The sequence below is a fragment of the Maylandia zebra genome, linkage group LG15 (assembly GCF_041146795.1).
Source record: "Maylandia zebra isolate NMK-2024a linkage group LG15, Mzebra_GT3a, whole genome shotgun sequence".
Taxonomy (NCBI): domain Eukaryota; kingdom Metazoa; phylum Chordata; class Actinopteri; order Cichliformes; family Cichlidae; genus Maylandia; species Maylandia zebra.
The window spans coordinates 38570014-38585018 of record NC_135181.1 but is presented as its reverse complement, the minus strand read 5'-3'; the positions used below and the strand labels follow the sequence as shown (position 1 = coordinate 38585018).

Below are 15005 nucleotides of genomic sequence, written 5' to 3'. Positions count from 1 at the left end.
TGCGCTATCCCGGTATAGTCAAAACCTCTACCGCTGGCCAAATTCATATCGTTTCTACCGTATACCATTTATACGGCCCACCCCTACCTAAACCTGCATGTCTAATAAATAAAATGGCAAATTCTTTTTGTAAAACAATAAAAAAAACATTTTACACTTTACTGGAGGCACTGTGGCAAATTTAAAAATGGACAGCTTTATATTCTTATCCAATAATTACAATATTTCAGTTTCTTAAGCTCTTAATATGCTCTGCTTCACTGTGAGGCGTCAGTGAAGGGTGTAACGTGGCTGTCACAACATCTAACTAAACCTGAAATGTGAAATTAAATTGAGTTTAATAAAAGGAGGAGAACAATAATTGTTATTTTAGTTTTCGGCATCAGGGAGAAATCCCAGAGAAACAAATAAAATGTTTGACAGAGTGGATTCATATACCAGTATATACACGTTGCCATTGGTGGTGTTCAGGCTTGGTGCTTCCTCTATTTTGTGATAAAGGCTCCTTTTAAACTGTCACAAACTTAAATTATGACAACCTGTTGCTTTGGTGTCTCATCTCTGAGCTGGATTACCTTCTCCCTGTGGGTGAGGCTCCTGACTACCATATCTACCTCACCTGCGCTTCTTTACTATTGTTCCTTTTTTAGGGGGGAACAGAAGTGCTATGTTCACACACCATCTCTTACCAGTTGCTGACAGTGCGGAGCCTTGTAACTGGTGTACATTTTCTTTCACTTTTACTTGCTCTTCCTCCCACAAAGGCGAGTGCCAAGTAGTCTAAAGTAGACCTGCTTTATTGAGAGAGGACCTAAAGGAGCTTGCTAGCCTTCTGCCCACTTTAAAAGAAAACAAAGTCTGTTTATTTCCTTGAAATGAGATCTAAAACAGAGTGAATGCAAAGGCAAACAAAGTCTCTATAGTCCTGTGCACTGTAATATAGTGTGTGGTATGAAAAACCAACCTTTTGCTCAGGGTAATGCTGAGAGGTGTGTGGTGACACGGTGGTTCCATATTTCCTTATAACTGCTTTCCCCCCCCCTTATTTTTCCCCTCTTTCTCTACTTCCTTGATTTTTGAATGACTCCCCTTCACTCATCTTCTCTTCATACCTGGCGGCCCTCTTCTTTCATACAATGACCTCATTTTGCATGCAAAATTTTCCCCATCCCAATAAAACCAGGTATTTTGGCTCTGTCAGAGTTGATGTGACAGCTGCTGTCATGAAGTCTGTTGTTTGGGAGCTCTATAAACTGACAGTGTCTAAATACCGAAGCAGAGATGCAGAAAACTTGGGTTTACTGAGCTGCTGTTGGCTGGGAGTGGCACATATAAATCTATCAAGGGTTCGCATATGAAAACTCAGTGGTAGATCAGGCTCGACAGTCACTAGTACAGTATACAGTAGTGGATGGTTAACCCCACTCTTCTAGTTTTGGAACTGAATTCCTAAGCCACGCCGGATTTTGTTTTTAGGTCCTCCAGGGTGTTGTATATATTTAACCTGCGTAGTTTGTGATTTTGGTCGACCACCCCTGCAGACACTGTAGGAGGAGGCTCCATAGAAAGTTTTATATTGAAGATGCAGACGTGGCATATTAACCAGCACGAACCTTATAATAATTATTTTTCTCCCAATTTGTAGTCTCGTCTGTCCAGGATATTTTAAAAAATTTTTTTTTTTTTAGAAATAGTGCTGATTATAGTAAGACAGTTTCTCAGACATGGATTAAAGCAAGTCCTCAACTACAAAAACATTCAATGATCTCCAATGGAAACAAGTTTCAGTCTAAGACTATGCTTAATCCATGTCTGGGGAAATGAGCCACAAAGTTTGGAGTGGACATGTCAAAGCTTTAAGTTGGCTGTTCATACAAATGACATGATTCTTGTTTTCCACCTCAGTACCCTGCAGACTTACCTTTAGCCTCCTTGACTCACTGCTCAAACCCAAAAAGGGAAAGACCATCTCTGAATCGAGGAGGGAACCTAATCTCTCACCATCTTACAATCATGTGATTGCAGCCATTCCCCAACTCTCTGTGAATTGTACTCGTGGTAATCAATGGTCATGGCAATTCGCAAATTAATGATCATGAAACTGATCTCACAGCCCTTTGTTAATCAGTGGTTCTAGTTTCGGTCATTATGAAAATTTACTGTTTTTAAGTTGGAAACTGCAGTCAGCTGAGACTGAAGAAGTCACTCGGATGACTGACAAAATGTTTCTCTCCTCAGTTTTACCTCATTGTGGTTCAAGTTCTTGCTCTACTTCCTCACTATGCACATTTCTGTTTTTTCACTCATGCTTCTACTTTCTTTTTTCCCTTCCTAATTAAAATGCAGGAACCCGTCCACTGCTTTCTACCAGGCTTTCCGGCCTAGCCGATTACGAGGGTCAAAGCCCATCAACGATAGGTATGAGCTCGGGTGTTTTAACTTGTGTGTGGCCTTGACTTGGCTGGCTGGCTTAACCGGACCCTGTACCGCTTTCACCTTGTGCACCCTAAAGGAAAATGTCCATCTTCAGCAGCCTGTAATCTATTTATGGAGTCCTGAAGTAATTAATTGATTTTACTAATTTCAGTGTGAGCATCTGTCACAAATTTCCAGAAACAATTGGAGGATGATTGTTATGTCAGGGGTGGAGGAACACCAGGCCTCAAGGGCCGGTGTCCTGCTGGTTCTAGATGTGTCCTTGATCCAACACAGCTGATTTAAATGGCTTGACTTTCTCCAGAGGCCTGGTAATGAACTAATCATTTTATTCTGGTGTGTTGACCCAGGGTGAGATCTAAAACCTGCAGGACACCGGCCCTCGAGGCCTGGAGTTCCCCACCCCTGATTTATATAGTTTACAAGTGACTACAGCTGTACTTTAAATTTATTGTAGAAAACGATGACCTGTTCTGGATAAGATTTTATTTCCTTTTCTGATAGATGTATCTATGGATCTATTTCCATATATACTTATATTATTTAAACAGCAATTTTTCAGCCAGAATTAAACCAAAGAATAATTGGCTCCTTATGTGTCGTACAGATTTTATCGTTGAGAGGAAAAGACTGAATGTATCGAATGATTACCAGATTATTAAAGAAGTCTAGACTTTTCTCCTTTATTGAAATAAAGAAACATCACTTTGGGACTCATTACTTAAACGGCTGGTCAAACTGGACATTTCAGCAGGTGTGAGTGTGTACAGCACGCAGAAAGCATGGCAGTGGAAGAAGCACTAGAGCTGATCTGGCAGCGTTTCACATCTCTGTGACACCCAGCGTATCTGTGGTCTGCCAGTCACGAGGATCTGGGGCTCAGGTTTCCCTTGTCCCTGCGATGTGTGGAGCTAAGTGCTGAAGAGGTTTAGTACTGAGTATTGCAGATCCAAATGTAATAACATGACCAATGTTTTTGTAAGCCTGTCATTGGTATGATCAGATGAGAAGTTGGTGATTTTTAAAAGTGTTTTTAAGCTTAAGCTTAATTCTCAACCTTTAAAAGCTCATCCTTAAAAAAAAGAGTCCATGTCAGAGCTGTGGCATTGTGCTTGTTACTAACATGCCTTGGCTTTCAGCTGATTTATATTAACCCATAATGGATGGGATTATGTGTAAATTTGAGAACTGTTTTTTAGTTTTTAAATTAAAAAAAAAAAAAAAAGTATTAAATCCCCTGTTCCAGCTCCAACAAATGTCTCTTCAGGGAGAGCTCGATTTTTCTTGTTACCTTTCATAGACTACAAGATGACAGTAGTCAAAAATTACTTTGACAGGTCTAATAAAAGAAGAGGCAATATCTTTCATTCAAAAACGGCTACACAAAGGTAGCTGTCCAGATTGACTCAAACAAAAAAATTGTAACATTAAATTATTTTAATATCTTAAAAGTTATGTTAGACATTTGTGTATACATTTCTTGCGTGTGGCCAGATCCATTTATTTTATTCTTTTATTAAATGTTTAAGTCCTCTAAATGCTTTTACTTGCATACTACCGGTGATAATTTAATTCATTTATTTTTTTTCTTCATTATTCCCATTGTTCCACCACCAAGACAAGAGCTGAAGCACAGGTATGTGCTCTTTCTCAAAGATTACAGTAAAACTCCCAAACTATGGATTTGCTTTGAGTTGCTAATGAAATAAATCAATCAACAAATGCTGTAATCATCATATTGTACGTATATATCTGTATGCTTACTTTGCACGAACACTGTCACACACACAGCGATGATTAATATCTATGTTTTTAAAAAACAATCCTTGGATTTCAGGATGTCTATTACGTTCATTTCATCGCCTCCCTGTTAATGTGATGCTAACTTAATCCGTTTCACTCGGGGCTAAATACGGGATGAAGAATTTGAAAAAGTGCCACGAGCCTGGTGTTTGCTAGTATGTATAATGCATTTGACAATCTTGCTTTATTTAGAGTTTAGGCTTCATTTTCTGTGCTTAATGATTTATTTTTTTATAAGCTATTTGTTTCGTTGCATAGGTACCTGTCAATAACGCAGACAAATGAATGGCACTTGTTTTGACTTGGGAATCCGTGGTTTGCATTTACCATAAACAGTTTCTGTTCCCATGTGCTCTCATGGAAGCTGCCAACAGATACCGGCAAACAAACTTTGAAGTTGAGGTGTATTTATCGTTTAAGTCCTTAAACATGCGGTTGACTTGTTATGTCATGAAGTGACGTGCAGAAAATTCTGGGGAGTCTTGGGAAGAAGCAAGAAAATAAATATGACTTAATAATGCCATATATTAACATTTATCCTGTGATATATATGTGACAGAATGAAATAAGAAGTAGAGTTTACAATTATTGAGCTTTAAACGATTCTTGTTTCAAAATGTCATTCTTGGGGATATTGACTAAAATTGCACATATCATCAAGGGTTGGTGGACTTTTGGAGTAGTTTATCAATGCTTGTGACTTTAAACCTCTGTTGCCAAGTGACAGTAAGTGGTGGAGGGATTAGCAACCAATCAGACATTGTGTGTGATATTATAATAATAATAATAATAATAATAATAATAATAATAATAATAATAATAATAATAATAATGGATTGCTTTTCGGGGCCCTCAAAGCGCTTTACAATTCCACTATTCAGTCACTCTCACATTCACACACTGGTGGAGGCAGCTACAGTTGTAGCCACAGCTGCCCTGGGGCAGACTGACAGAAGCGAGGCTGCCATATCGCGCCATCGGCCCTTCTGGCCATCACCAGTATGCGGCAGGTGAAGTGTCTTGCCCAAGGACACAACGACCGAGACTATCCGAGCCGGGGCTCGAACTGGCAACCTTCCGGTTACAAGCCGAACTGCCAACTCTTTGAGCCACGATCGCCCCGTAATACTGCATTAAGCACGAGATCGTCCATATGACCTAAATAAGGGTCCTTGTTTACTTGACAACAGTAGCAGTTGAGCAACAGTGTGTCGTCACAGCTGGCAAAAGACTCTGTGCTTCTGTTTGTTCCTCATCCAGCTTGGCTTTGCCTATGGGCTCTGAGAGTAACAGAGCAGCTTTATTCAGAACTTTTCAACTAACCCCAGGTAAACCTGAAGGAGACGCCTCATTCCACCTCCCTTTGTCCCGAGCCAGCTCTCCTGCAAGGTCGGACTTGTTGGAAATGAAGAGGGGAATTGCACACAAACAGTTTTGAGGGCCCTTTAAAGCATTCCTCAAAATGAGTGGGTTTATGGAAAAATGTAAAACCTCAGTTGAGCACAGTGCCCGCTCATCTTCTCATTTTTAGACAAGTTTCTGATTGGCTTTTGGGATCAAAACGTATTGGTGCCAAATCTTCTGCTGCTCTATCAGCAATGCAGAGCTTGTAGCTTTACAACCCAAATTAGTTTTAAAACCACAGGTTGCTGAAAGCCTTTTTGGACACGTGTGGAAAAATGCTGCATTAGAAATTTTTGCTTGTGACTAAAATAAAACACGCAAATGTTATTTTAATTTTGAAAACACAAAACTCGAAAAACACTCGAAGGCACGCATTATAGCTTTTTCTTTTTTTTTCTTTTTTTTCTTTTTTTTTTTACATCAGGATACAGATTTAAATTTGGACTGTTTGGTAAACTGAACATAATTTTTAATATTCACCCATAAAAACAGTGGCAGTGAGTTTGTACTTCATATTTGTATAATTGTACTAAAAATGTGCATTCATGTGTAACTTTTTTCTCTTTGACATTCAATTCAGTTCAATTTTATTTGTATAGCGCCATATCACAACGTTGCCTCACAGCACTTTATATTTTAATGTAGACCCTACAATAATACATACAAAGAAAAACACCCAACAATCATATTACCACCCTATGAGCAAGCACTCTGGCGACAGTGGGAAGGAAAAACTCCCTTTTAACAGGAAGAAACCTCCAGCAGAACCAGGCTCAGGGAGGGGCGGGGCCATTTGCTGCAGTTGGGGTGAGAGAAGAAAGACTGGATAAAGACATGCTGTGGAAGAGAGACAGAGATTAATAACAAGTGATTCAGCAGAGAGGTCTATTAATACATGTCATCTAAGACACTCAGTCTTAGGTTTCCCATGCAGTGATTTAGTTATTTTTTTCAGTTTTCTAACTGCTAATAAGAAGTATAACCACAGGATGCAGAGTTGTTTCTGGACATCATTTCACAAACTCAAAGTCTCACTGGTCTGTAGTTGATCCCCCACAGCTCTGCTTTAGTCTTCCCTTGTAAAAAAAACTCTGCACATTTATTTTTTTAACCTAACAAGATTACAACTTGAACTCTGCTTTTGTAAACATAGCAGGAAAGCAATCTGTTGTCTGTGTTGAATGGATTTATTATAAGGCTGTGATTAGTTCCACGTAACCCACAGGCAGCAACCCTTTTACAGTCCTCTGTCCACAAAGATCAACTCGATGATTATGGATAATAAAGAATAGACAGATTTATATTTGGTCAGAGAACACCTGATTGGTGGCCTCAGGCCCAGCCAAGGCTCAGCCAGCGGGGACTTATTTAAACCAGATCAGATATGTTAGCACTGTTTATGACTCAGAAACGAGCAGTCATTGTTGGGGAGAGGATTAAAGTTTAACTCTTGAATGCTGAAGTTTCACTTCTGATGTGCTGATTGGACAACACTGTCATGGTAAACTTCTTCATCAACTTAGCTGCAGTTGTCTTCAAAATAGAACTGAGAAATATAACTTTTATAAACTGTCACCATTTATTGCACCTTTGTTATTTAGAAAGGAAAAAAAAGTGTACTTTACTGTAGGGCTGTATTTCTTGGACTTACTTCAGATTGTAATTGCCGAAAGCCTGGGGGCGGGTCTTATCCTCATCAGATCCATCCCAATACATTTGCAGTGTCTTATCTGTTAAGGAAGTACAGTTATTTTTAAAAAATGTAAAGTTTACCCAACAGCTGTGTGGGAGCCAGGACAGGACTGGACGTGCACAGAGCACTGATCTCATATGGGACACCTTTTTTTTTTTTTTTAGATTCATGGAGAATTTGATGGATGGCAGTCATATCCATGAAAGATCTTAAAGCTTGCATAACACACCACTTGTCACAAAGATTGTACTGTTTTAGTGGCAGCATTTTCATTCTGGCTACTTTATCTTTGGAAGCTGCTGACATTTGATCTGTTTTTATCCAGAAAGGGTTTGCTGAGCACACACAGGCCTTTCCAACATCGTGTCTCCTAGAGCTCAAACAGTTAAAGACATTCACACTTAGTTATATATCAGGGTATCTCCTATAGCCACTGACTGACCATTAAATTACCAGCTGAACCACCATGAGGTCAGACTGATATATGACTTACAGTAGACGATGGACATTGGCAGTTATTGGTCAGAAAACACTAAAAATGGCTGTTTTATTTTGTCTGACCAAATCTGCAAAGTCACCAAATTAAAAGCCAGTATCCTGTTTTTTGAGGAGGAGATTAATTTTTGTCTTTGCTGGTGTTAATCATTTATTTAAAGCACAGCGATTTAGTTGGTGTTAAGTAGTCAGATTGTCTTGTGGTTGCTTTTAAAATGCAATGTTTAGAACATTAAACATCAGCGTTTCCCAAAAGTCCCCTTGAAGTGCCACTGATAAAGACACTGACATGTGTATTAGGGGTAATTAGACTGTACTACCTAACGACATTAGTCTGACCCCACACCCTTTGCTTCAGAGAGTAAACCCAAATGAGGCTGAGTCATTGATCCTGTGATAAATGCTCCCCTGAATGCAGAGGCCCGTTAACGCTGAGGTGCCGGGATTTTTCCATTAAAGCCTCAGGAACAAAACTATTACGTATGCACATTCCAGCGGGGGTCTTAATCCAGATTGAGACAAACAAGTGGCGAAGCTCAAGTCTCTCAGGCGTTGAAAAAGTGTAATTTGATCTTGCAGCACATTGTGTTTAGGTAATTATGGTCAGAGGACCCTTGAGCTGCATTCTCACTGTTTGCATATGGGTTTTGATGGATTTCTGTAGGAGCTGTCGAGGTCGAGTACAGTCGCCATTAACAAAAAAAAAAAATGTAACCAGCAGGGTTGCTGGTTACATTTTTTTTTTCTTTTTTTTTTTTTTCTGCTGGTCCGTTTGCTTCTTACCGCCTGCCCCTTCTCCTGCAGCAACACAAAACGTCAGCTTCACTAGCAGTAGTTAGTTGTAGATGGGGAACAGATTGCAGATGTTGCTTTGGTGAGCTTGTCCCCTAAACCAGCAGCTTTTGTCTAGTTGAATTGTGGCCTACATGTACGCGACTGGTCTCTTGATATGTTTTCATGCTTGTTGGTAGGTATGGACATCACGTCTAAGACTGTGCTATGAAAAAAAAAAAAAAAAAAAAAAAGGCCTTCTGTGGACTGCTTAAATTAACAGTGATGGACGAAGTTCATCTGCCGTCTGAAGAATTCAGATTTTATCCTCGCTTTATAAGCCCCGAGGGACTTGACTGCTTCTCATGCTCCCCGGTCATCCGGTTTTGTTTACCAAGATGTCTGCTGGAGCTGTCCATGTGGTGGAAGGACGGGCCGGTTCCCTTCCAGTCACATCGCGTATGTTAGACGAGGAGCTGCTTGTGCAGCAGTGTAGCGATATTGCGCAACAGATGAGGTTGCAGTGGGGCAACTCCTCCGGCCTGTTTACGAGGAAGCTCGGTGGCAGCAGACACGCCCACTTGTGACTTGGATTTAGTGCTGGAGAAATAAAACTTCCCCGTGGTCTCTCTTATTTTGTTTAGACTCCATTGTGTCAATATGGACCACCCCTTATATAGACATGCTCCCAACAATACAGCATCCAAATATGTGCCACGTTCACAGACTCGTATTAACATACTTGTCACATCCTGCAATTGTCACAGTTGTTTGAAGCTTTGCTGCCCATGGAGGACAGAAGTAGTTTGTCGAGATTGTTGTCTTTGGGGGATTATTTTAGTTCAGTATGCAAATATATGTGCTTGCAGGAAACATAAACTGCAGTAAACCACAAGAATTCCCTGTGGGATGTGTAACCTGTTTCTCCCCTTTTTAATATTCCAGTTTCAGGTTATTTTCATGAAAAGCATTGAGGCTGTGTTGACTCACACGTTTCACACACATTAGAAGGTAAATTGTGCCCTTCCTGATAACTGATTTCAATATAGAACATTTTGACTAACGAGTTTCTAATTGCGGTTTTGCTAGTGAATAAAAAGTTTTATTTGTGTGGCAGGAAATAATCTGAAACTATTTCTTCAGCTTCACATGTGAGGATTTGATTGATTTATTAGGCTGATGTGATCAGAAACTGAAAATCTAAATATAACATATTTCTAAAAAAAATCTGTTCATGTCGGCAGACATTGCATTGACTGAAATCCAAGTTTCCTCTTCTTTTTGTTTTTCTGTTTTTAGTACTTGTTTCTGTGGAAAAACTGGATATGATCTGATTGATTTAAGCAGATGGGTAAACATGAGGGGCTCACAGGTCTGCTGCCGAGAACGCCCTGTTGCAAAAATACTGGTTTCTTTGTTTTCAGAGTGAGTGATCGTTTAGTTGAGCAGAGTGTTGTGGAGCCTGCTTGGTTGTTTGCTGGGTCACGCAGCACTTTTGACCCCTTTCAGACAGATAAAAAGAGAATTGGTCCCCTGTAGCTCCGATGGAGCAAAAACATTCTTTGTTTTTTATTTTAAAATTAATTTTACAGCTGCGTCATGATTAAACGTAAACTTCAAGCTGATTTGTGCCATAATAATGAAGTCATAGCTAAACTGCTGTCTTTCTGAAGCTGCTGAACTTTTGAATCGCAGCTAATCGGGGGCATCTGCTGACGCCAACTGGCGCAGCGGCAGAACTACACCCTCCTGTCTTTTCAAACAAGCGGCCGGCTGCAGCCAGCGTTTGCATCGGTACAAGAGCCACAGTGAGTTGTCAGCGAGCACACTCATCTGTTGTTGCAGCCCCCACCCTCCAGCTATTGTTTTGAAATATGATCGTTGAGGGGGGTTATTACTGTAAGACAAAGGTTTAATTTATTCAGCTGCCTTCCCCCACAGAGAGTGTTTATGTGCTTTGGGACGGGGACGAGTGCCGGTGCATTTGTGACCCTAATGGAGAACACATTGGCGTTCTGGTGCTGTAAAACAGTGTGTGATGATTTAGGGAGTTTGTTTGGCTCCTGCACGTGTCTGCTGTGATGTACACGGATCCAGGTGGAGGATGGGTACACCGTGGAGTGTAAGAGGAGATGGGCTCGGTGTCAAAAGGGAGGCACGCGTGGTAGAAACTCTGCAGCCAGCCCTGGTGGCTGTGACACAGATGTCTGGGTTTGAATGCATTGGCCTCGGGGCCGGAGGTGGCCAGAACTGGAATGTGCTGCCTATGGTCCCGGAGACTTTGTTTGGGGGTGGTGGGGGGTGGTGAGTACATTTGTACTCTGCTGCAGTCTGCGGGGAAGGCCCGTGTTGAGGTTAACACAGCCAGTGGTCCTTATATAAACCACCACATGTCTTCTTCCTTGAATAAAATATACAGTTTGCTTTGTTTTCCTTGAACATGGAATGACAACAACATGTTTCTTCCTTTCTAGCTTTTTCTTTAACTCTTCAAGTACAGATTGCAAAGCCAAACTTTTCTCTTTTTTTTTTTTTTTGTATTTTTAATTCAACCTGCATGCCTCTTGTCTTTTGCTATTGATAACAACACATTCCAGCCAAAGCTCGTGGACATATCTCTTTCACTGTCCCAGATGTGGAAGTGCTCAGTTCAAAGGGTGGAATGTGTTCTGTTGCTGCTGCCGTCATCTATCGACTTTAAAATCACATATCTGAATGAGATTTGTGCTGGAATGCAACTCATTTACCTCACCGTCATTACACATCTCTGACGTCCGTCCATCCCTTTGCTTCCGCTTGTCCAATTCAGGATTACGGGCAGTGGAGACGCTTGAGCCTCTCCCAGCAGTCAAACGAGCCGGAATGTGGGGGTACACCCTGGCTGCCATTCTTATCGCAGACTAATCTCAGACGTTTAGTTAAACCATTTTAGGTGCTTGGTAAACCACTGAGTGAGTGGAAAAATAAGCGGGCAGTTTGAAGTCATCTCATGTTTTAATCTTGGTGTTTTTACTGGAAATGACAGAGGAGGAAGGGACTGCTTTGCTAATATAATTAGCCGAAAAGGACATGAATTTATTCCTGTGATGTTTTAATGCAGTCTTAATGTGATCAATAAAACCACCAAATTCTTTTTAAAACAACTGTTGTTTACCGCTCCTTGTTGTGTTTTATGCACAATTTATATGCCAAACTCCGCAAAGTTTGACTCAAAATTTCAAGGAAAGACAGAATAAACGTGGAGAAACAGGCCTGCAGAAGCCTTGTAATGGTGCAGATGGAGTTTAAGGCACTAACTCAAGATATAGGGTACATACAGAGCTGTGCCTCTCCTTGAATTAAAGCTGAGCCTTTAAATATGTTCCCGTGTGCCTCTGGAGTGGCTGTTCCGCACGTACGTTTCGGCTCTGAATAATGTAACTTGTGAAAGAAGCTTCTCGGAGTAAATGAATGGTGAGGGGAGGGAGGAGGCGGCGAAGGCTGAACTCCGCCTCACCATGTGACCAAGCAGTGGTTTTAAGAAACCGTGAGCCTCCACTCAAACAGGACAGTTGTTTGTGTTTGTTACTCAGTAAGAAACGTGTAGCCGCGAGAAAACTTCAGGAACCATGCGCTGCAAAATGAGCTACAGCCTGCCCTACTCGCCGGGAACATCCCCGCCACATTCAGGGCGTTTGGTGGCCTACAGAGCGCGATGCGTCAGGTAAACACCTTTAAAAGCTGTTTCTGTGTCCGCGCGTGTGGGCTTATTTTACGCGTGCATATGGAGACCGCGTTTGGAGTTTTTACGGCATCTTTGCGTTACTAACTGAAAACATTTACATACCTGCATCCTTTTTTATAAACTCTTATTTACGAACTGCAGACATTTGGCTCCTTGTCAATGTTTTTACACGTGCTTTGAGTGTTGCTCGGTGGCCATTTGCGCTCGTTTTGTCCCCCGCATAGTTTGAGGTGTTTTGCCAGCAGCTGTTCCGAGTGTTGACCACTCTCTTCCCGAACATATGGCATCAGTTTGATCTGTGTTTATACCACGTGTCCCCCCACGAGATGTCCACGGAGCCGTACACTACGTGCGCTCTAGCACGCGGAGTGTAAATGATGGATAGACTGGTACCAGGCTGATGTTAGCGCAATGTGCGATTTCCACGTTCTTTTTTTAATTTTAATTTTTATCTAATTACGTTTAAAAAAGATGTAAACATAACGTAACACATGTTTTTTTTCTTAACTTAAGCTCCTTACAACCCCCAACCTCGGTACACAATAATTGCGTCTGTATTTAATTCAAAGGAAACTGTTTCACATCTACTTTTATCACATTCTTATAACGTTAACCAATTTTTAACATCGTGGACGCTCTAAAAACAATAATTAGAGGCAGTCTGCACATTGTGTTCCGTCTGCTGCTCCAGTTCCCAGTCAGAGCGCCGTCCAGCGGCTCCAGAACACATCGATTGCCTTTGTTTTCGCTCCACAGCGGAGCAGGGCGGTGATCGTTCGAAAACAAAGGCGCTTTTTGTGGAGGAGGTTAAAGGGCAAACGGTGAAAAGTCGGCGTCGTTTGGTTTCATGAGGATTTGTAGCACGGACTCGTAAGTTAATCGTCGTGTTTTAATTAAACGCTTAATCGTCGCTTTCTGGTGAAGAAATGGTGAGATGTAAACTACAGGGTTGAGCTCCTCTGAGGCCACATCAAGATGTTTTTATAACGATGTAAGAGGCAGAGAGGAGCTAAGTGGGTGCTTGGTATTTTATGCAGATACAATTTAGAAAAGAGAGCGTGCACTGATGATGTAATCTGATTACCGAACACGTTTTGCAAGACTGACCAGACTCCCTGTCTGCCATGCATAGATGCAGTCTGACCTGGATATATGTGCAGATAGTTGAATTTTGATTTAGCTGTTATAACAAGTGGAACTTTGTCTTGGTTTCTGTGGGTTGCTGCTATGCTCTGATTCACTGGTGGCACATTTGAAAGTAGAGTCTGACAGCTGTTTATACTGAACAGATAGTGTGAGCGATGAAAGCCAACTTCACTTAATGCAGGCGTGTAGAGCAAAGGCTTCAAGTCCGGGTTATAAAGCTGTTGCTGAAACAGAGTTTGGTGTGTATAACAAGACATGTCTTCACCTTCCACCTCAATCTTTCCCGTGCTTCTGGTCTCTGAAAACGGCATCACGTTTGTAGCGTGCCGTCTTGCATTTTTGCGTTTCCAAACATGGGCCCTCTGCCAGTTTGTGTTAAACACAATGGAATATTCACTAAAAATAGTACGCGTTTTATTTTTGTTTTGTTTTTTCCTGGTCTAATCTCATTCTCTAGAAGCTAATCTGCATGAGTGAAAACGCTCGAGGGTTTGCTTTGATTCACCTGAGCGATGCAAGTGAAAACTCAAGTTGTGGGAGAGCCAATTTTGGCACTTAGTGAATGTGAAATGTCCGATGGGCATAAGCAAGATTGATATCTAAACTTCCTCCTCTTCCGTCCACAGTGCCTCGGGAGCCAGCGTCGTTGCCATCGATAACAAGATTGAGCAGGCAATGGTGAGTTTTTTCGCATATTTAAGTCATATCAGAATGAATCCTGTGATATGGATTCCTTGCCAGTCTGTACAATTACACATTTCACAATAACTTTTACCTTGCTGATGTTAAGATAAGTGCTTGAAAGAGGATGAACGTGAAACGTCTTGTAGAAGGAAAGAGGAAAAATTAGCCTCAAATCTGCCCAAACATTTGGTTTCTGTGCTGCTGGTCCCTTTTGATTGACCGGGGATTTGTTAAAAAGCAACTGCAGCAGTGACGCCTCGGTACAAAGACCACATTTATTTTTCTGTGCTAATTTTAGTTTGTCCTCCCTGTCAGGATCTGGTTAAGAGTCACCTGATGTACGCTGTTCGTGAGGAGGTGGAGGTGCTGAAGGAGCACATCAAGGAGCTGTACGAGAGAAACTCTATGCTGGAGCGCGAGAACGCCGTGCTGAAGTCACTGGCCAACTCGGAGCAGCTCAGCCATCTGACCAATCAGCTCACCCATGGCAGCAGATCGCCGCCGCCGCAGCAGCAACACCCGCTCGTCACAAACAGCACCCCCTCTCTGGTTCACCACGAGGGAAGCCAGAGCGTCCCTCATCAGCCCGACATCACCTCAGCGTGATTCCCTCTTTATAAACTGTCAGAAACACACGTCCCATGGACAGGAGTCTGTTGGCAAAGGCAACAACTAACTACTACCGTCCCCTTAACCCCAAACAGCAAATGGACTCGGCTCTGTGTTCAAAGTGCTCCACTTGAGGACAAATCAACAAAGCAACATCTGTGTTTGTCACTAAGAGCTGTGTCAGCGTGTGCTGATGTCATCAGGCCTTCACATTGTTTAAGACATTTACCATCCTGTGCA

At 41.6% G+C, this 15005-nt stretch overlaps 1 protein-coding gene across 3 annotated transcripts in view; it reads left to right on the top strand.

Moving 5' to 3' along the window:
* Positions 1 to 15005, top strand: part of tsc22d2 (TSC22 domain family 2) — a 31068-nt gene extending 16063 nt beyond the window's left edge. Inside the window, exons 2-5 of one of the 3 annotated variants that reach the window (XM_004561967.2) lie at positions 2347 to 2418; positions 4055 to 4072; positions 14099 to 14150; positions 14472 to 15005. In XM_004561967.2, the coding sequence (XP_004562024.1) occupies positions 2347 to 2418; positions 4055 to 4072; positions 14099 to 14150; positions 14472 to 14762 (433 nt within the window). In that variant the 3' untranslated portion in view covers positions 14763 to 15005. The remainder of the gene's footprint in view (positions 1 to 2346; positions 2419 to 4054; positions 4073 to 14098; positions 14151 to 14471) is intronic. The other 2 variants (XM_004561968.2, XM_004561969.2) reach the window with 2 other exon arrangements.